Source organism: Meleagris gallopavo, chromosome 11 (assembly GCF_905368555.1).
Source record: "Meleagris gallopavo chromosome 11, MGAL_WU_HG_1.1, whole genome shotgun sequence".
Taxonomy (NCBI): domain Eukaryota; kingdom Metazoa; phylum Chordata; class Aves; order Galliformes; family Phasianidae; genus Meleagris; species Meleagris gallopavo.
The window spans coordinates 15,677,469-15,700,424 of record NC_139414.1 but is presented as its reverse complement, the minus strand read 5'-3'; the positions used below and the strand labels follow the sequence as shown (position 1 = coordinate 15,700,424).

General features: G+C 37.5%; 1 protein-coding gene across 4 annotated transcripts in view; it reads right to left on the bottom strand.

Annotated features, from left to right (window-relative positions):
• MCF2L2 (MCF.2 cell line derived transforming sequence-like 2) overlaps positions 1-22,956 on the bottom strand; it is a 147,580-nt gene that overhangs the window by 71,677 nt on the left and 52,947 nt on the right. For all 4 annotated transcript variants that reach the window (XM_085232533.1, XM_085232534.1, XM_085232535.1 and 1 more), the window contains exons 5-15: positions 21,664-21,783; positions 19,696-19,812; positions 16,589-16,738; positions 14,376-14,500; positions 12,701-12,815; positions 11,937-12,056; positions 10,111-10,302; positions 9,120-9,311; positions 8,596-8,773; positions 1,847-1,950; positions 668-756 (exon numbers count right to left, since the gene is read on the bottom strand). In XM_085232533.1, the coding sequence (XP_085088659.1) occupies positions 668-756; positions 1,847-1,950; positions 8,596-8,773; positions 9,120-9,311; positions 10,111-10,302; positions 11,937-12,056; positions 12,701-12,815; positions 14,376-14,500; positions 16,589-16,738; positions 19,696-19,812; positions 21,664-21,783 (1,502 nt within the window). The remainder of the gene's footprint in view (positions 1-667; positions 757-1,846; positions 1,951-8,595; positions 8,774-9,119; positions 9,312-10,110; positions 10,303-11,936; positions 12,057-12,700; positions 12,816-14,375; positions 14,501-16,588; positions 16,739-19,695; positions 19,813-21,663; positions 21,784-22,956) is intronic.

Below are 22,956 nucleotides of genomic sequence, written 5' to 3'. Positions count from 1 at the left end.
AGATGTGATTTGAAACTTATTTTGGTAGATAACACATTTTGTACCTTCTGAGAACAAGCTGATAGTTTGGTGACCAGTGGTAGTCACAATTTTTATCCCCTATGAAAATGCTCTGAGTCTGCTCTAAGTTCAGATAGCAGTAAGTTTCATTTTTGTATGCCTCAGATTTACATAGCATTACAAGCTCGTGCTCAAACAAACTTAAGTTTATACCTTTGTGAAACAGAGGCATAATGTAAGAAAAAATTCTCAATTACCATGAAGAAAACAAAGGAAATTGAATCAGTAGGGGTTTGGTTGGTAGTCTTGCTGCAGGGCTTTTTGTTTTTTTGTTTGTTTGTTTGTTTCAAATTCTATTTCTTTGTCCTAGAGACAGTGCAGTTCAATAGAACTGTGTTTGCTTGACACTACTTGTAAAACTAAATAACAAAGTACTGGTATTTTAGATGGCATAATTAATCTTTCCCAAGAGTTACTAGAAAGTGAGACTAGAAGACGAACAGTTAAATTAAAAAAAAAAAAAAAAAAAAAAAAAGCCTCTCAGAGATACACAGTCAAGTATGAGTTTTTTGAACACAATGAGATGATCTTAATAATTGGATAATGGTATCTGCAAGCCTTACTCTTAATGACTTCTGTCACGCGGTGACCGACGTGTGCTGCTTACCTCCTCCTCGTCGACAGATTCTCATCACTTTCACTCATAACCAAGACTCTGCTAGATCCCCCTTGACTCGCTTCATGCATCACTTCAATCTGAACAAAAAACATATACAATGCAAAAATACTTAGTTGCTCATACTTTTATTTAGAGAATTTTAATTCTTTACAAGCCATTGTAGTACAAAACCAGTATAGTGAGTCACTTGATAAGTTAGAATAATTTGCTTAGATGTGCAAGTTATATATAAAAAGTAACTTTTTTGTCTCTAGTTTTCCAATTCTATTGGCATTAGGGGTATTCTTAACTCTGTGCAAAGTTATTATTGGGTTCTTTCAGTATAAGAAGTGAATTTATCTCCTTAGGTAGATAAGGGCATAAAGGTCTGTTCCTTAGGTTCTGAAATACTGTGGGTTGGTTTTTTTTTTTTCCTGCCTGAAGCCAACGATGAAGACATTATTTTTAAGGTCTTTTGAACAGTGCCAACCAGAAAAGTCTGGGAAATCTATCTTGTGCCTCTGAGAAATCTGTCGTTGTATTGATAACAGTATTATACAGCACAGAACCACAAATGCTCAGCACTGTGCTTGTGTGCAAACACTGGTCCCGTATTGTTATGGACTGAAGCTTTGCATACAATTTTAATACATATGAATGTACTTCCTTGTCCAGTCTTACAGAGTTGAAACATTTCAAGGGTGTTCCAGGCAAATTTTAAGCAGGTTTTCTCTCTTTTTGTCTGTACCTTTAGAGCTCAGCACTATCTGGGCTTGTGCAAAGGCAGAATATTTTAATTCGGTGAAACAAATCAAGCAGTGAGCTGATGGATAATCTAAACTCCATTGCAATCTTTAAGTTCTTAGGATTTGAAGAGCTGCTTCTAGAAGTTAATAGTGCCCTATATTTATTCCATATAGATAAATTATTTACCTATTTTGATGATGATGTAATCCACTACTGAACTATTACAACAATCAACAATACATACATGAGCAGAAATCTTAATGCTGGCATCACAGTAACTTCAAAAGTGCAATATGAAGTGTAAAAAAGGCTTCGCCGAGAATTAACTTGTAAATACATTTTTTTCTATTTTAAAAATAAGTATAAATATGTAAATACATGTTTACATTGTTTTGAATTCTCTTGCAGTACGGCATGTCCTGAGAACTTGGAGACTCCTACCTTAATTCCACCTTTAGTCTTCTTAATGCTTTTCTTTTTTGATAACTCTGCTTCAGAGATGGACTTTGGAGGACAAGTAATTTCTGCAGACCTCCTGTTGGTAGCTGAAAGAGTCAAAAAGAAAATAATTTAGAAGACTCGTGCTAAATGTTGAAATCCTACTTCCCAATAAAAGCAGTGAGCAATGTTCCTTTTACTTCATTGATAACTGGTATCTGGCTTAAGAAAAGAATTGTAGTTGTAGTGGTGAAGGAGCAACTGGCATCAGGGAACGGATTGTGGGGTTTGGTGCTCCACTGTGTCTCAGATTGGCTGTAATGTTCAATGCTGTAATGACTGCTGCAGTTTGGCTTCCTCCTGGGCAACCATCCTTAAAGTACCACAAACAAATTTTAGCCAACTGCATCAGTGGTTGGATAATTTTCACTCTGATAGTTTTTAAGCTCATGGTTTGCTACTTGCTAGATTTTGCAAAGAAAGCACATTTTTGTTTTGGTAATAGTTTGATAAAGTCAAATTATAAGGGACTGTTTCTCATACAGTTTCATAACATGAGTGATCCTGAAAAGAGTAAATATGCAAGTATTCAGCAAGTCACTCTGATCACGTATACACTGACTGTGAATCTGAGGAAATGATTTCAGGCTATGTTCTGTAGTGTCAGGTTTGTTTGGCCTTGCAGGCTCTGAAAATTTGCTCACGGCAAGTTGTTCAATGCTACTAGAAAACATCCGTAACAAAATAACCTCTCATCCTGAGACTGCTATCCCAGGAAAAGTGTTAGAATGAACTAGGAGATGGAGAATTGTATATTCAACTGGAATAGAAAATAATTTCTCGGTTACAGTTTGTATCTTTAGTTGTACTAAATTGATAATAAGTACACAATGTGTGTGAGATAAGTACAAGGCAAATGGGGCTCCCTCCTCTTAGTAGCTGAACTGAAACAGGCAAGCATGCACATAAGGTAAAAACAAATACATATACTGGTGAAATGATGAAAGTAACTGGGTCAGGCAGCAAAGAACAAAAACACTGCAATTCTGAGATGAAGTCTCTTTGGTTTTATTCTCAGAAATCTTTCTAACTCAATAAGAACTTTTCCAGAATTAAAAGCTGGTGTTTTCAAATGCATCTAGTAATATTTTGTTCATGAAACTGGGCTATAATTACTTTCTCTCGTTCTCTGGGAGAAATTGTAGATTGCTATTAAAAAGATGCTCCTTGATCCAGCAAATTTGTCAGTACAATTTTCTAGCTTAGTCATGGCTTCATCAGTATGATACATTTCAGAAGGAAGAATGCAGAAAAAATCAAATGTAGCCATTTGTATTTTAGGGGAGGCAATTTGATTCAGGTTGCTACAGCAAAAAAGTACCCTCTTTTAATTTGACCCAGAAATGAAAACAGGAAGCAATCTGGTTTTGGTTTTACATCAGAGTATTTTTACATTGTTGTTTGGTCTACATCCAGAAAGTGCTTCATTATATTTAAGTAGTTTTTGGAATAATTTAGAAAGAAACAGCCCAAGTAGCAGCCAATTACTATTGCACTAATTGCTGCAAAACTAGAAATGTTTAATAAGGGAAATTCTGTTCTAAGATTCAGTACAGTTGGCTGTTTCAAAGTCAAAGAAACATAAAAAAGCACAGCGACCTACAGGAAGAACTGAGGCACAGGAACAAGTGCACAATCTAAGGTCTGCATGTTGGCAAGTTGTTTTCATTTTATTGCTTTATTGTACTCCCGTGGATATTAGGTTAAAAATTCTAATTTTGAACTGGGTAATATTTTAAATTGTTTGCTGCTTAAAAGAAAATATTGTTAAGGAGCATTGTACATAAAGTTAAATTTTTGTTGCAAGGCTATTTACAATAATACAGGGTTTAGGTGTACTGCTTTCGTTCCGGTGGACCGCTTTGCTTCTCCTGTGGGGCCTTTGATACTGCTTGTTTTTTATGAACAAGTTACATGATAAATACGGAGTCGCTGTTCCTGTTAGAACAAACGCAACTCATCAAGTAGCAAGAGACAAATCATGCAGTCAAGGCTTATGATGTGTAGACAACGCTTCTGAATGTTCATGTTCAAAGTATGTAAGTACTATGCTTTAAATTCAGGTTGTGTGAATTTCCCAGTCACATGCTTCCCCATCTTTTTCTTCAGTGGAAGAGTTTGTGCATTCTCACTGGTCACCCACAGCAGAATCAAAATCTTTCAGTTAGAACAGTCATGGAAATGAGTAGTCTGCCAAAACTGTCCATAGGGGCTTGCAGCATGTGCTGTTCCATAGAAATGATTTACTGGTGGTTTTCTATGCTGGTGATGACAAAACAGCATGCTAAGGCAACTAAAGAAATGCCAGAGCATCTAAGATTCATCATCAAATGGGTTGATACAGAAACTATTTTCCATTCTTAGGCAATATAATCTCTGCTTCTCTGCTCTAGCAACATTGCTGTTGAGCCTCTTGAAAATCTGCCCATCTAGGAAGCAAAGAGTGAGGCTCCCTGCAAGCGGAATGTTATTCTGTAAGGAGACAGGCTGCTCAGTTTCCTCAGACTTGGCCCAATGTGATAGCAGTCTTACAGCAACAAAATGGAAAGCATCTTTTCTCTTCTTTTATAGAGATATCTTAAGTAGTAGAATAGTTTCCCAAGAACCATTAACAAAAGTCACATTCATCATCTTTTCTGAGTCAGCTAATCTCTCTGCTGCTTCACTTCCCCTGTACCCATCCCCAGACTCTTGAAAGATATTCTCCTTTAATCCTCTATCCAGATGTTATTAGTTAGTGGGTGTTACGCATTAGTGACTGTGAAGAATGCTGGAAGAGATCCAATGAGCAGTCACACACATTTAAATGGGGTGGAACCAGTTTAGTTTTTATTATTTAAAAGACTAAAAAGCCTCCAGCTGTGTTCCCTCCATATGAATTTCATGTTCCAATTTGGCCTTCTAATATGCCTGTAAGGGTGAGTCATGGATTTTGCATGTGTGATGTGCTGCTGCAAATGATATTCTTTGCTTAATGAGCTAACAGAAATTTTGACTTCTCTGCTCCTGTACTTAACATTTTATGCCGCACACAAGAAATCCCTAGGTGAATATTTTATAGCATTTAGAAAAGATGCCAGAAGTAAAGCAACACATGCAACCCTAATTTTGCCCTTTTTCTGCTAAGGCATCTTGTTCCAACCACTGATGAGTATTTTGCACATGTATTATTTTCTCTCTCCCTCCCTAAGGATCCTTGCCTCATTCAGTGTATAGAACACTGAATTAATGAGCCTCAGTATTCCAGTTTATCTGTATTTCTCAGTGGGGGCCCAGAGCCTTACTGTCCATGCAATAGATCAGTCTCTGCTCTAAAAATATATATGCATATTTTTTAGAAAGTCCTTTTTACAGTTCATACGCTTCACAAATACCACTAAGTTTTTTTCACAGCACTTCTCAGAAATAACAGGCTGTTATCAACTACACTAAGATCTGAGTGCTATAGCTAAAGATCAAAGGAGATAAAACTAATCTGGAAGACCAACTTGCCATTTTTAGAATGCAACTTTCAGATTATTAAAGATTATATGCTGTTTAATATGTTCAAGAGCAGATACCCTGCCCAGCAATTCTGATTTCAGTCTTTCACTGTCCCTTCAATGTAGACCTTTTCATGTAGTGGCATTAGTAAAATTTGGTGGTTTTGTTTTTACTAGGCTAACACCCACATGAGTTTTTAACAGGGTTGGAACCTTTACATTTGCTGCACCAGTTTCTCTCCCTCTCATGACAGAGAGAGTAAAAGCAGCAGAAAATAGTCACAAATGAAAAAAGTCCTACAGTATGAAATGAAAAAACCTACAGTAACAGTTTTCGTTTCTCTGCTTTGCTCCCACTAGGTATATGACTGTAAGTACAGATGGAAAGCAGTCAGAAACTCACTGCTGTGTTACACAAAGAGAGAAAGGGAGACAGTGACAGCCCTGCATAGAGCTTAAGTTGCAACAAGATGGTGTTCTAAGGAAACAAGCACTGCAGAAGGAGAAGAAACATATTTTATCTTTGAGTGCCTTACATTTTGGCTGACAACAAAGGAAATGAGCTGAACTGTAGCAAGTTCATCCATAATGAGCTGAGAAGTTTGTTTTTTTTTTCCAAGTGCATAAAACTGCCAAATCCAAAAGAAGGAACAAAATCAACTGACACTGCAGTGTTTCGGCTTTGGCCAAAAAGGTAACTAAAATAAAGGAGGTTTTAGCTTTCTTCACTGAGATAGTTGAACCATTTCTATTGCATTTTTCCAAGAAAATGTCAGGCTGAATAAGAGAGCCTTTAGGAAAATTTCATTCCAAAGAATTGAAAATTGGAAGAATTAAAAATGAATGAAAAGAGAGAAATGCTAACTACAGCCAACCCTAATAATTTATATTATAGTGGAACTTAAGGGTCCCTTCCAACCCAAACCATTCTATGATTCTGTGATACTATCTTTGAGGCTTTGTGGCAGATCCCACTATGCCTGACAGCCTACTGGCAACACAAGTCTAGATGGCGTGACTTTGTGAATCTATTCCAATTCACTCCCCTAAGGAACTTTGTACAGAAACACAGTCCACAAACAGGTAGCCAAAATGATGCTGTCAGAAGTAAACTTGAGCAAAGGCATTTCTCTGAAGCGCCGCATCTTTCCTTCCAACACAGAAAGGGACAAGTTTAGCCATTAGCAGTATTCATGCAGGCTTCCATTGGTAACACACGGACATTTTCTTGAAGTTACACGTCATACATACTACTAAAAAAAATTCAAGGCATTTCTTATAAAAGTGTCAGAAGAATTTTCTATCTTTTCTAGGTTGATCTATGAATAATATTTAAGCATATTTTCATAGATAAAACTAGCACCAAGTCGAACTGGTACAGACTTTTTAAAGTTGTTGAGCACCTTCATTCTGATACCAGTTTTCCAGTGCTGAACAGGTCTGTCGCTGTAAAATTCACAAGTTCATTTGCAAAATCAAAACGAGAAGAATTTAAAGTTTTGACTCAGAATTTCCAGACCCATAGAAAAGTTGGGAGCAGCCTGGGTTGAGGGAGAGTTTAGAGTGCAGGTCTCAGCTGCCTTTCTGTAGATCTTCATTAAGATAAGACTCTACCAATAGTCACCAGAGAACAGAAAGCCATCGTTATAAGAAACTGTCACAGTCATCTCCCTGACAGAAGTCTGACCTTTTTCTCATGTCAGCTCTCCCTGTGTCACCTACACATATGCACAGGTAAAATGAAATGTGCCAGTTATATTATCAGAGTATTTCATGCTTAAGCATTCATATCTTTTAAGATTTTTTTCCATCAGCACACTGAACTGGATTGAATTTTCCCTACCAGTCCTTGTTAGGGAAATAAAGAGTCAGCAAGTAAAAACAAAACTAAACTAAACTAAATATATTCTGGAATGAATACAACTTCTTTCCTTTCACAGACAACTATTGCAGTTCTGCTGTGGCATTGTTATATCTGCTGCATAGGGACAAAAGCCTCTCTTTCATGGTTTCTATTTTTGTTGACTACATTTTATTGTCTTTGCCTGCCTTTCTATTTACTGAGCCTAGGAATATGATTGTTTCCTGTTAGCATATTCTATTTTGCAAATTTTTAGAGATGTTCAGGCACGTTCCAGGTAACAAATAATAATGAGTTACAAAAACTGACTCAAGAAGTTGCTCTTAGCCTCTCATGATGATTCTCTATAAATTCTACCCGTATAGAAATGCTGACTCTGTTGCTCCCACGAATGTGAAGAAGGGGCACAGAGGAAATCCCAACAGAGGGTAGCTTCAAGAAGAACAGAATATCACAGCCTCATTTTCAAGGCTTGGAGTAGGACTCAGTGTCCTCATTTCTATTCTCAGCCACATCTCAGACTGAGGCTGTGAAGCCCCTTGGTGAATCAGTTGCTTTATTTAAGCTTCAGTTTTCTTTCTGCAAAAGAGAGGTGAAAATACTTAGCAACCGCACAGTATTTGCAAAGTGCTTTGGCATTCTGAAGGAAGGAGCAAATTCAAAGAATGATGCTTTGTAATGGACCACTGGATAAGACCCAAAGGATGCCATTAAACACTATATGTACACTACTCATGGCACTTAAACTGTCAAAATGGTTACTTTATCATGGGGCTTAAAAAGTCAGAGACTCTGTGAAGTTATTCTAATCAATCAGTACTCTAGCAGAAGATTCCCTGTTAAAAAGCCCTTGGTGAAAGGCACATGCTAACCTCAAAACATGAAACTTTCTGTAAGTTCCAAGAAGAAGCAATGTTCAACTTATAATTACTAAAGGACTATATTAGAAAGTGAATAAATGGTTATGCAGAGGAGAAAACAATGTTACTGTATGTTCATTGTAAAAGACATCTTCATGCTTACTTCACATTCTTGGAGTCAGTTACCTGGTTTGCATTTTCAGTGAAGGATTAGCAATATATGACAATACGAAAGTGTACAGAAAAGTGTTCTGCAGATGAGACCTAAGAAGAAGAGCCTGATTTTTTTATTTTATTTTTTTAAATCATCCTTGTTTGTGTGCTTGCAGTGATAAATTACTTCACATTCATTTTTAAATTCTGGGCCTACAAAGCTGACACTGAACATCAAGTGCAAGTTTTCATTCTGATGAAAAAAATTAAGCATAACTATGCATAAAAAGAGCCCTAACACTGCTGAGTATCTGAATGCAGATATTAATGGCTCACCTACGCCTGCTGGTCTGGTAGTTTTTGGTGATGCTCGTTTCGGGGAAGATTCAGGATGTGGGGCAACAGGTTGTACTGGACGGGTCTGTTTAGCTGCTAGCTTCTTCAGACTCACTTGCCTCTTGTCAAACATTTCTTGTACATCTTCTAGTTTTTGTAAAATCCTTTGGGCATTGGCCTAGGCAAAGAAAAGGCAAACAGCAGATGATTGTAAGTGCTGGACTAAGCAAAGTAAGAGGGGACTTGGGTTAGTCAGACTAGGTGTATTAGAGCTAAAGATAATGCAACCCAGCCCATGTACTTTGCATAGATCTGTTTCACCAAGTAGGGCATCGTGAGTCATGCAATTTTTTGGCACTACCCTGAAGAAGTATGTTCTAGAACTGCTCATACGAGTAAAACCTCTTGCCCCAAGTGCTCACCTCTTCGCTCTTTCACTGTGGGGAAAGAGGCATTTTGTGCAGACTCATATACAGCCCAATAGTCTCTCATGTGCAAGACAATACACGTTTGAGGTGTTTTACCTTTATTTCAGGTGTGAGAATCGTGTCAAACTGATTGTAGAACTCCTTTGGGTTAGAGAGTTGATGCTCCTTTGCTGTTGCCAAGAACTTCTCTATTTCAACGAGTGCAGTTTCAGCTCCCTCTTGTGACTGGCACTTGTCCACAGCTTGGGAAGCTAAGAGGTAGATTCCAGCTTCACACCATTGGCTTGCCTTTAAAGAAAAATGGGACAATAAGGACTCCATTGTCACTGAAAGTCCATGTTGAGAAGTGCCATTTCTGTCACCCCATGAAATACAGATTTGCACTAATGTGTCACTAAAGGGAATTAATGTTACTTCCTCACATGCAGCAGGTCCTGTCAACAACACATCCCACCTAAGAGACATAGAACACTAGCAAATTAAATTCACCTCTCATGGGATAGATGGTTCAGTAACACAAAATAATAATATTCTGAGCAATAAGAATGCTACTGTAGTTGCTGCAAATCAAATCTTTCTGCTGTACAACCTCATTTCAGTGTTTAATTACACAGTTATCCAAACCCAAAAATAAATATTTAAACTATATGAAAATTCTCTAAAACTTCTTTGGCCCATTAAATTCAGTTAAAAAAAGCAGGTTTTCAGAATAATTTCTGGTAATTCCTTTAAGGAATTAGCATGCAGACATTCTCAGAGCATTTAGCTTTCTATTCCAGATGGATTCCATAAACTGAAAAACAAAAGAACAGGCAGTAAGCTGTTTATTTTTCAGCATCAGAATGTGTTTATTTCTCATTTCAAATTTAGCTCTTTCTCAATTCTATTTTAGTTTCATACTTTCATGATCTTAAAACAATAATTCAGGAAGCGTTTGCTATGGTTTTTATAGCAATGATTTCTGAATGAAATGGAGAAAAAAAAAGAGTAAATCTTTGTCCTCTTCATCTAAGTTGCCTATGCTTATAAAAAGATTTATTTTCAGTAGAGCCTTCAGTAGGGCTGTACTCCAAAAAGACTCACTCACCTTATCTAATTGCTTATGCAGCTCAAGAGACTTCCCCAAAATATCATACTTTTTCTTGGTCTCATTAGTAAAGTCATCACAAATACGCCTGAGTTCAACACACTTTGGTCTAATGGAGTCAACTGCATAATGGTTGTTTTGGATGAGCTGTTCTCCATGGAGAGCTAGAGTCTGGGCTTTCTCCAAAGGTTCCTGTTAAATTAATGAGAATCAATTCAAAGTTACATCTTGAAAGGAGATGTGTAGGTAAGAGCGATGCACCTCTGTAAACCATGCTGTAGCCTGGAGCTAACAGTTTGAGATATTCAACTAGCTGATGTGTTTTTAAATTTGGATTGAAGACCAATTTAATCGTTAGCGTTATTTCCTTCTACTATTCATTCTGCCTCCTCAGACTACATTCAGAGATGAGTACCTAAGCAGCCTTAAAATCATACAGAGCATACATCTACACAAAAATATTCTATCGCATGCTTAATCCAAGTTGAGAGTTAGTAAAGCAGCACAGTATAGAGGATGAACCAGAGCAAAGTCCTACAGTGAATCACATTATGTCAGGCTGTGTGGGCTGAGCTCGTATCTGAAGAGCTTTGGATTATAAATTCTCTGAGGAGCAGAACATAACAGGCATGTGTGACAACTTTTTAAACCACAGCTCATAAATGTGAAGTTTCCTAGCCTTTTCCAGGGCAAAGTCAATCAGAATGAGTTTAAACAATTTGTGGTACTGAAATATTTTCTCTCCTCAGCTATTAGTTATCAGCTCTTTGCTGAATACTTTTAAATACAGATGGACTTCTTCCATTTCATAGAAAAAATTCAAACTACATCAGCTATTGTTGGTTATTTGCTTCTGAGTACAAATGCTGTTTGTTATTACCATGAATGTCAAAGAGGAAAACACTTAGTGCTTTAATAGGTACGTTTCAGACAGATCCTCACTACTAACTGCAGTAGTTTCATGCCTAAACTGGAAAGTGTTCTGTCTTCCTTCTCACATACTGAGGTCACTGATACATATATGCATGGTGGTCTTTTTCTCCACTAAATTTCCAATAATCCAAAAAACTATTTTTTTCCACTCACTGATTGACAGATATGTAATGCTTTTGTTTATCTTTGATTTGAATATGCATTTTGGAAAATTCTTCAGATCCTTCCAAGTAAAATTCTTAAGTTTAGTCACTATATGATGAAATTAGAGGTGGCTAACAGGGCAAAAAGTTATGTGATGTGGAGAACGGAAGGGAAACGTATGTCACTGTAACTTAAATTTCTTTAGACTTCTACAAAAGAGATGAGCAAAGATCACAATATTCCTAAATTTTAATTCTATGCTTATAAATATCATAATCAGCTTTTGCATATGTTCATTTGCATCTTTTTCTGATTTGGCTTATTCATTCTATCCTTTCTAATAATACTAAAAGTAATGCATATCATAGGTGATGGATTTGCAAAGTCCAAATGTCTGGAAAAGAAAGGTATATATCAGAAGGTAAGAGTGTTCCTGAAATTGCTATGAACTTGAATGAAATAGTCTTAAAAGGCATCTTGCCAAGAGAACCTGTTAAGTCTTATGAACTTTTCAGATTCCAGACATGGCCCTAACTTTTTGTGATTTTAAACTCAGATATTTCTAGTTTTCCAGGTAGCAAACCAGAACTACTGGATTTGAACAACCTTGGATTCTGGAAATTAGGATCTGAATTTTGCAATTAGAAATAGTGACCCATGAAAAGAGTGTAAGTGTGGTATAAGGATAGTGACAGAAAAACATCTAGATAATCATGTCTGGATGCTACAATACTATATTGAACACAAACCTGTCCTTTTTCTTCCAGTTGTTTCTGTTCCCTTAGGAGGTGTTCTACTCGAGTCACACTGTCTCCAACATCAGAAAAACCTGCTTGTGCTTCCATGAGATTATCCAATATTAATTTTACCTAAAACAAACAAAAGTAAAAAAAAAAAAAGAAAAACAACAAAGCATACACATCACAAGACTCTCAAAATTACAACAAATCTATGACTTCTAAACATTCACTTCCATCTTTTACAGGAGTCCACATGTCAAGTTTAGTATTCCAATTCCTTTTAAAATGGTAAAACTGAAGAATGAGGAACCAAGCAAGTAATTCTCTACAGAGCTGCCCCCATTTTTTAGATTTATTTAGGCCCAAACAATTCTGAAGATCTATGATTCTGCAATCTGTCTTACTGTATTATTCCATCCTTTGCATTCACAGTTGGGCTTTCCATTTTTGTTTTCCACTGATTTAATAGGGTTGTGTGCTTAGCATCACAGAAGAAATGATACTTGGTAACATCGCATATAAACACACAATGATTTATCATGAAGTTTGTGTTTCACATTTTGGCCTAAATGGCTGCACTTTCTCCACTGTGCTTTTCTGAAATATTGTAAAAGATTAGATTATTACCAAGAATTTCACTTTTGAGTATGCATTTTATTTTATAAGGAATGGCTTCTCTCCCCACCTCTTTTTTAGAATGCCATTTTACTTTAAGTATGGGCAAGGTTTGACCATATTTACCAAATACTAGATACGACCAGCCAATGACTTACTTCTCTAAAATCATGTTCAAAGTGTCGAAGCTGCAAGCATTGTTCTAGTTTTAGGTGATGCTTGGTCCAAAACTGATCAAAAGCCTTTTCTGTTTCATCCAACTGAGCCAACAACCTATTAAGAAATTAGATTGAAAGACAGTTACTTTCTATGGTTAATTTCTTTTAACTTACATCAATTGATGGCAAAAAGCACAATTTGGAGATGGTGGTAAGCTTATACCTATAGAAGATGCAGAACAATGTTCAATGTCAATTTTACCTTGAGAAAAAGGGAAAAAAAACTGAAGTAGAGTAGGACTGTGATGAAGGCAGATAACTATATGGCTCTACTGTGGCACTTGTAGTCCCTCCTCCTGACCTGCAACAGGAATACAGACCTGCTCCATGTGCTGGCAGCCAGAGACAGCTGTCTCTCCCCAGCTTCCACCTAAATGTTCAAAGATAATTAGCTCCAGGCTACTATAGATTGAATACAATTCAATTGTTAATTTATGGAATGCTCAAAGCAAAACTCTACAAGTTGCTTATTTTCTTCACCCATCAGAACTAGGCAACAACTGAATCATTTTTCCTTGTCCACCTCTCCTAAACACAATGAATTAGAAGCTCATAATGCCTCCCATTGACAGTGTTTTACTTCATGTAAATAACGAAACATTTATTCACAAAGAAATCAGTATCAAGTGGAGTGTCTAACAGCACACTAGTGAGTCATTCTCACAGTCTCTCAATGATCTATTATGTATATTTCAAAGTAGAACAGTTTAAATAATAAGAGAAGAGGGAAAAAATGAAAAAATGAAAAAATATTTTTCTCTGAATATCCTGTTTTTTAATATCTGGCCACCCTTCAGGCAGGCAGGGGACCAGGCAAATGCAGTAAATGCTAGAACCAAGTAATCAGGGCAAATACCAATAGCTCTTTCACACTGCGGTCAGAAACAAGTTCTATTTTCAATCTATCAACAAAAAATCTCTTTCTAATCAAAACTACTTTTTGAATTCAAGACGAATTTACAAATTCCTTCATTAATTAAAGGAAGACCAATTAAAGGATTTCAAAGCAGCCAGTAATAAATATCAGTTTGACATTTGGCAGCTTTGTTCTCACTGAATGCAGACACATTGAAACTAGCATGACATTTCTCTATCTACTCCATTACATGGAACAGCAGAAACCTCTAAGCAGTGACTAAAATCTTTGTAATAACCAGCATTGTAGGAAGGAACAGTAATTACTCTCTTTATAAATCTGCAAAGGTGCATATTTCAGAGTATCATCTACATCTGATCCTCCTCCATGTTTCCACAAATATGAACAAGCACATACTCTTTCAGATCACATGGATTCAGATGTCAAATTTTAACTAGGCACAGAAACATGGAAGATGTTATGGGGAAAATAAGTCCCACATCAAACCTTCCATTGGGTAGGTAGTGGTCCAACCAAAAATTACCACGAAATTCAGGACTTGTTTGAACATACTTTTCCAGTTTAATCCAGTAACTTCCTCAAAGTCTTACTTACTTATGTAACCAATAAATCCTGAGTAACTAAACAGTGGGAATTTATAGTATCTATATTTAAATAATTTAAGTAAGGACGTAAATGACATTTGCATTTCTTAGGAATAAATTAGCAACTTGTGCAAGGTAGTCAATCTTCACTAACCTTTCCACTGTTGCCACATTCTCCAGTTCATCAGGACTGAGTTTGCTGTTGGCACTTCGGGTGACTGGCTCCCTAATGCATGTCAGTAATGTGGCCCCCTGCTTCACAGCTAGTTTCAGCTCATCCTGAGGAACAAAGAACAAGCCAAACAAATTGTATGTACATATTTTAAGAATACTCCCATTTCTTAGGTGGACAACACAGTAATGCTAAAGGAGGATACTTCAGTAGGTAGTAAACACTAGGAACAAAAAAACACCAGTGCTTACCAATAATGATATGTCTTTCTATGAATGCAGAGACTAAACCTGTTCATTTTGAACAGTAGATATATTTCTGAGAAAAAGAATATTGCATAATTTCTGAGCATATTGCCTTTCTGACCAGGAAACTTTCAGAATAAAATATTCTAACACAAATTACATGTGTGCTGTCAATTGTTCAGCCAGCCATGACATCACACTTCTTAATTTCTTTAAACAACATTATGACATGATAAGCCACAGTCTGCCAGCTGCCAAAGAGTCAACCACAGGAGGAGGTTTCTTCTTAGCATAAAAAATGAGCAACAAAAAGGACAATAAGGCTTAAAATTAACATCAGCTAAGGAGTTGCCACTTCACTTGAATAAATTCTTCAGAAATCCAAATGTAAGTCACAAATGGATTCTTATGAAACACAACCATTACTGTTTTCTCATAAGCTAGGGATTCCTGGCCTTTTCCTGTTCACAGCATTGAAGGAGGCCACACAAAGGAACACCGCCAAATCTTTGGAGATTACATATGGGAGTTAATGTCAAGTAGAATAGGGCAGGATAGAAAATGTCCATGTGCTACCAATTGAAAGGAGACCATGAGAGGAGAAAAAGACAGTGAAGACCAGATTTGTTGATTCTGCAAGTCAGCAAAAAATTCATTTTCTCACAACTGAATCCTTCACACAGATTTTCTATTAACATATTTGCTTCCTCCACATTGCTTTGAGTGGCAAAGCCCCTCAAAACACTTATTAGAACACACTTATTAAGAAACACTTATTAAAAGTTTTCTTCAGGAACCCTTCCTGCTGCTACACAAAGCTGCACAGCTCTCCCACTGAGGGAAGATTAACAAGGGTGCCCTTTACCTTTGTATTACCTGCACTGCTCTGCCAGCTTTTATGGGGAAAGAGTAGCAAAGACATAGCCAAAGAGCTATGGGATGCTTTATGTAGCAGCTCTAGAGATGCAGAAGAAGCTTTAGAGTGTGAGGAAAGCTGCAATAAAAACGTAATCAAAGAGGAAATTGGCATTAAGAGCCAGGCTCCAAAATGTGGGAGAAACCATTATCTTTTGACCAAAAGTAATTGAGGCAAGGCAGTTCCTGACAGCCTGAAGAATTCTGAGTATTCTTTCTGACCAGTCTTTGGTACCCAGCAAAAGTGCTGTAAAAGGTTTTCACAAGTCATGGCAATTCCTTAGTTCTGAATTATTAGAAAGAATCAGAATGGCTGGCAAGTCCTGCTGTTTAACACAACAGTAACACATGGCTGGGACAGAACTGCCACTAAAGGCAATTTCATTGATCATTAAAAAAAAACACTTAAATGCCATCCCAAAATAAAAAAAGTTGTTTACTACCCTTCTTTTACGGGAGAAAAGCTCCAGGCTCTTACTGTTTTTTGTGGGTAGGACTCTGTTCTTCATTCCCAACTGAAACTAATGGTCATTTCTGTACTTGTGCTAAAATAATAAATTTCCTTTTGCGTTTAACCTAAGGTGCTTATTGACAGCAATAACATTTTCTTTTGAGTCTTACTCTGCAAGGCTAAACAGGCACTAGCCTGTTTTTAATGTTTTTAATCCATACTGTAATAGTTCAGTCATCAACTAAATAGATCACTATCTATTCCTGGATTATCCTTACAGATGTTCTCTATATCTGCTCCAATATGAGTTCATCCTTTCTGAAGAAAACATCATCAGGAGCTCATGCTGTTCTAGTTGTGATCTCATTATACCCTCCTATATAGCAGCAGCGACACTTCCCTGTTCTATCATTCCTGAACCTGTGGAATCCTTTTCCATAGCTACATTGAATCAATTTCCTGAATCCAATTTTCTTCTCCTATTCAGTAGTTTTCAGATGATAGAATCCCAAATGATGGCAGAAAAACTCATTGAATTAAAAACCATATATTGCACAAATTGAGTTGTCACAAGACACATTCACCTTCAGCTTGCTATGGTGGTCAGTGTGTGCAGATAGGAGCTCCTCTGTACATTGCACATCATTGGGAAGTTCAGTCTCTGCTAAGTCCGTTCCAAAGGTCTGTAGCATCTGTGCTGTTGTTTTCACTGTCATTGCAAAGTTTTCAATAGCCTGGAATGGTGGAAGAGCAGAGTCACAGACTGCTTACTTACCACTAGCATGTTAGCTGTGCTCAGTTCTTCTAACACATTATTGCTGCAGTGCCTGTAAATCTGGCTATGTTGCCTTTTTTCAGAGGATGTGATAGAAGTTACAGGTTGAATCCTGTGCCACAAAGGATCTTTTCACAGGACTACAGGTTTTACCATATCCATGAACCAGATGGGGAACTTCCAGAGTTTAAGAGACATAATGAAACCACAAAGGACATCAGCTTCAAAGCCCAGATGGGAGCTTCAGATCCTTTGCCCATTCTTGCTGGAAGTCTTTGTTGTGTTTAAAGATTTTAATTAAGGCTTTATTTAAGTTAAGGAGATGCCACAAGCATATACGCCAAAGCCTTTTTCTTTTATATTTATACAGCCACTGTTCACTCAGCAGCAATCCATTTCCCTGTAGGCTTCTAAAACTGTACATCTTTGTTCTGCCTACCTGTATGTGATGTATTCTAGTCACTTCATCCCATCTGGCCCTATTACCACAGCAATACAAGGACTCTCTACAAATATTATTCATTAAATTCTACAAATATAATTCATTAAATTCATTGGAGCATCACTTCTTTACAGAATCACAGAATGGCCAGGATTGGAAGGGATCTCAAGGATCACAAATTTCCAACCCCTCTGTCACAGGCAGGGCCACCAACCTCTCCATTTAATACTAGACCAGCTGCCCAGGGCCCCATCCAATCTGGCCTTGAACACCTTTAACTTGGGTGCACCAACTTAAACTTTGACAAAATGAGGGCTTATTGCAGAAAGTGAAAGTGAGGAAGGCTTAATAAGAATGCTGCCTTTTCAGAGTGGAATATACTGGTCAGACTTATGAGATGCAATTAAAACCTTTATATCTTGTAGCAAGAGCTGCACAGGATATTTTTTCATGATCGTGCCCTGGCTTCTTTAGGATAATCAAAGACTGTATTGTTCCACGTAGGTCTTTATTCATTACATTTTTTATCAGAACAATACAGTGTTCTGAGGCACAAAATAGTATTAAAGATGCTCTTATTCCCAATCAAATGTTACACAGCTGTTGCAAGCTGTATTCCCTTTTCTAGCAATGATGGGAATTCCTAATTTGCAACTATTTCAGTTGAAAATTTGCAGTGTGCTCTGTGAAAAACAAACTGAAGCTAGATTATTATTCAAAGGGTGCAGTGATAAATTACATTCCACTTTATGTGATCGTAAAGCATGTCCCAGATGAGGCAATGCCAGGCGAGTTCATAGCCTTCATCATTCTTTGCCCCTTGTAAATTCATGCCTGTTTTCAGCAGAAGCAGTCTAGACTGATGTATGACCTGGCTCAGTTCTTAGCAGCTGTGACATGTTCTCTACAGTGGAACTTCTGGATTAAAGTTGGCTAAGATGCTGCACTTCTGACTGCAACACAGACAAAGCCATCCATAATCAAGGGCTATTTACTAAGAGACTACTGTACTCTGTGAGCAAGAAAGCTCACAGGCTCCTAGCTGTTTAAGATAAGAAAGCAGAAACAAAGAAAAATGTGATGAGATTGTGGAGTCAATACCATTTAGGAACACTTTAAAGATGTTTCAGAAGAAGATTAAAAAACAAAAATAAAAGAAGAGAAAAAAAAAAAATCCACAACACTGGTAGGCAAGATTTGGCAGGACACGTTCTGAGAACACTGAGATAAGCAGACAATGTGATGAAGACACTGCACCTGAAGACTGAAGGTCAGGCTTTCTCAAGCTGCCATATAGGCCAAGACTTCCTTGATGGCAATCTCTTACCCAGCAGAGATTCCCTGGCTGATTCCACAAGCACCATGAGCACATCAGTGTTTCATTTAGTTGCACACATGGCTCCACTCATTCTTGTGTGTTTGAGTAATAAACTGATTCATATTCCCAAGCTCTGACTGTGGTTTTGTCTTCAAGTCTCTAAGCTTGGTGAAAGTTATTTTGACTACTTCCAAGCTACCACAGAAAAGCCTTTTCTGAATGTTAGATCTAGCTGCAGGTCAGCAACAACACTTACACCCAAGGCTTCTCAGAACACAGCAAAACATTGGGCCTCCTTAGATGTGAGCTCTAAACACATCAGTTTTGCAAGTAGACCCACAAAGACAGATGGAAACACTGCACACAGCCTCAGGAAAATTTGTTCATCTTCTAGGACACAGCTTTGCACCCTTCCACTTAGATAGGAATAGACAACATTTCAGCAGTTTACATGCCAAAGTCTGGGGTCTGCTTTTTTTTTTTTTAAATATCACCTCTTCTGTGAGCCATAATGAAATGTTTATACTGTTTTGAAGCAGCCACTGAAATATATTAATCAACCCCAAAAGGGAACAAATAATCAAGCCTGTAACAAGTTTCTTAAAAGGCAACAGAAGAGAAAGTTTTCCAGCCTTCCTACAATTATTAATTGTTCTTGAGTTATTCAACATATGATTCATCTGGAGTGTATATTTGCATAGCTCAGAAATGAAAACAAAGGGAAATAAAATCCAGTGTTACGAGTATTTTTCTTCTCTTAAAAACATGGATATAATTGCTCATTAATGTGACAGTCTTGACTTTTCATTCTGAACAGTGCTAAAGCATATGTTCAACTGCAGCCATGAGCTGAAGGCCTATGAATCTCATCAATTATTCAAAAGCTAGGATGAGGCTAAAGTTCAGCTGAGTAATAATAATAATACAACATTGTAGGCCCTAGTCCAAGTCGATAGTGAGATATAAATTAGTACTTCTACTACAAACTTTGGGGGAATTTTCTCTGTTTGAGTAATGGATCTCCTCTTTCCATGAGCCTCTAGTAAAATCTGTAGGCTGAAGTGCAGCTGCAGAATTTCTACTTAATTGCTGCTTTGCATTCATCATCTGGACACCTGTAGGTACAGTCGTGTGTAAGAACAACACCAGCACTCACAGTTCGGTGATGTATCCACTGACTGTGGCCGTACTCCAGGGTTCCTCCCAGCTCCCGGGTCAGCTGACATTTATCAATATAGCCATGAAGATCAGAGACAGAATTTAGCATGATGATCTGAAACAGATCCAAACACAATGGACAGAGAGAAATAATGAGTCCTTCAATCACCGTTCCTAGGATCTGAGTTTGCCTTAAACATACACAACTACGGTGCAGTTCCACCACTGACAGTAATTTCTCATTATGTAATTTGTTCATAAAATTGCCACAGCTTTTTTTCCTTTAGATTTTGGCTTCTATAAGCATATGGCCATTCCTGAACTACCCATGATTTGATATCATGTTGCCCCTTGCTAGGCCAAGGAAGCAGCTATTTTCCATATGCCTCAAAAGCAAAAGCATGGCATGGATAATGCTCACATAAACTTCCATCAAAATAACTCCTGGTTTTTGTAAGACTGCTCTCTAAGACATACGTGGACATACCCATGTTAGCTCAAAAGTCTGAATGTCCAAAAAGACTCCAACCAAAATACGTATCTTGATCTGCATGTAGGAAAAGTAAGTTAATATTTAACACTTAATGCAGTGCCTAATCCCTGCCTACCATTAACCTCTGTTCCAACTGTGACAGTTTTAAATAGCATTTGACCGTCATCAAAGAGATTGCTAGAAGTACAATCTCTGGTATAACAGTTGCTAAGGTAACACACTGTGGCTTATTTAGTACAGGAACATACATTTCCTAAAGTGCTATAAAATTAGAAAATTTTGTTTTGTAACCAAGCATAATTTTTACATGAAATTTGCTTTTTTAATAACTAAAAAGCCAACTGTACTGAGCTACAGTCAGTGTTACAATTTAACATAATTTAGCAAAATGAACTCATGGTTTGTCTTCTGTACTGTTAGTCTGCTGTCTCTTACTACAGTAGAAGCAGGAAGCATAGCAACTTTAAACCTAGGTACTGATAAACATAGCAATGGTTGGAACAGAACCATGGATCTTTTGTAAAATGATTTAAAACCACAACTAAAATCCAAAACAATCATATGAAATCACTCCAGTAAAGTCATTGTGGAGTACAGTATGAGTAAGTTCCAGGATGAAATATCATTAACAGTCATCATTCAATTCTATTTACACAACACTTTGAAACCACAGGCAAACACACAGCTACGAACAACTCCAAAAAGAGCTCTCATAGAATAATGTCAAACTCTTTCAGGATTTATAGCTTGCTTTAAATCACATTCTCATCAACCTGCGGCATATTAAAAGTAATAAATATCATACTCTTAATCTTGAAGGGGTAGAGATCATAAAAGGACTAAAAACAAGCAATGCCAGCAGGCACTTAACAGGGCACTATTAAATTATCAACAGCCCATAGTGCAGAATTTGCCCTTGGCTTACACTGCTCCAAAGTGCGAACCTATGTTTGCCACTGGAGTGAGCAGACCTACTCTTGTCTGCATCAGGGGAGCAGCTCTACTGAGTTAAAATGTCACTATGTAAACTGAGTCACATTTTATAGCTAGACTGATGTTTCATATGGGAACACATTCATTATAATCCTGTGAAGCATCTACTGGTAATTTACGCTTTAACATTCCTGCAACTGATAGTAGAAAATTCCACAAACACAATTTAAAGAAACTATTAGTATACATACAAACAGGTTCTGCCCTTTCCCAGTATGTTTCAACCACTGTAATGAAACAAGAAACAACTTATCTGATCCAGGTAAATGTGTCTACATGCCTCTCAAAGCTTGTTTATCTCATTCAGGTTTCAGTTTAGGCTGTATTGACCTTGTATATACCACACAGACTCAAGATCACAGTCCCCAGTTGCCACTTGCAATCAAATTATAATTATTTGATTATGAGAAATTGCTGACATCTAAGAACTGCAGATGTGGAGATAAGGCAAACACATGGACCAAAAAAATCCATGCTTACCGGTACCTTCATTTTAAAGTCATCTCGATAGAGTTTAATGCCAATGTCAGCGATTGCCCTTTGGATAAAGCGTGAGGGACGCAGGACAAACACCAGCTGTAGGTTTCCTGGAAATGCTCCCTGCAAGAAACATAAAATTATTAGAAAGCAAATCTCTGCCTTGAAGAAAGGCCAAGGGAATTTTCAGCCAAGTGTTTCCTAAGGGAGTAAAGTGAGGAGGACGCACTGAACCTTGGCCACTCCAGCTGCTAATGACATCAACTGGCCCATTCAGCACACGTCCAACGTCAGTCTCCAAAGCCAACAGAAACACTGGCCTGCGGATTTTACTGCCCAGTCGTATATAGATTCTGGCAGGGATTTAGCACAGAGCTCTGAAGATTCTTCATTTGTGCAGCCATATCTGAAGCACACCAAGCCCCCTCTGCACTACTACACCTTTGGTCACGTTTTTTTGTTTTTTTTTTTTAATTTTTTGGTTCAGCTTTTAGAGGGTAAAATTCACTACTTACAAAAAATGGCTGCCCACATTGGACTTTGTGAAAGAAACAGGTGGCATAAATGAGTTCTTCAGACTGATCTACTCACTCCAAAGAGGGTTTTTAATCTTTCTAACCTCACATGTTTCTCCCACGCACAGGCATTCAACACATTCATCAGTCATGGCTCTGCCTTCAACATCTAGTCTACATCTCCCACACACTCCTCCTCTGAACTCATCAAGCATAAAAAAAGAACAAGAAGAGGGCAGCTAAAAAAGAACGGCCATCTCTTGATCCCTAGCCTCTGTGTCTAAGCACCTGCGCCTCATACAGTATCCGTTCTAGATAATAGATGTTTTAGAACAGCTGCTTTTATTACTACTGAAAAACAGTGTCTTAACTCACTTTCATAAATGAGATATAATAAGCTATTGATAGTTTCTAGCAGATCACTTACTACCACCTGAACACAAATTTACTGGGATCTACTTCCTTCACAAGCAGGCCGCATAGTCACTCCTCACAATGCACAGAAGGGCTCCTCTGTTAGACTCTTCTGGAAACAGCTACAAATTACTAGAATTCATACTGCAGTCAATCCAGCACATATGGAATTTGTACTAATTCAGCAGTAAACAAGGCCATGTTTTCTGTTACTGCAGCTTCCTCCCTCTCCTATTTAAAACTCAGAAGCTTTGGGGCTGGAGAGAATCTGCATCCACAGCCAAAAAAAAAAAAAAAGGAACTAAAAATGAGCACGAGACTTAATCTTGTCCTGAAGGCTCAGCAGATAATTTGAATTTCTAGAAGA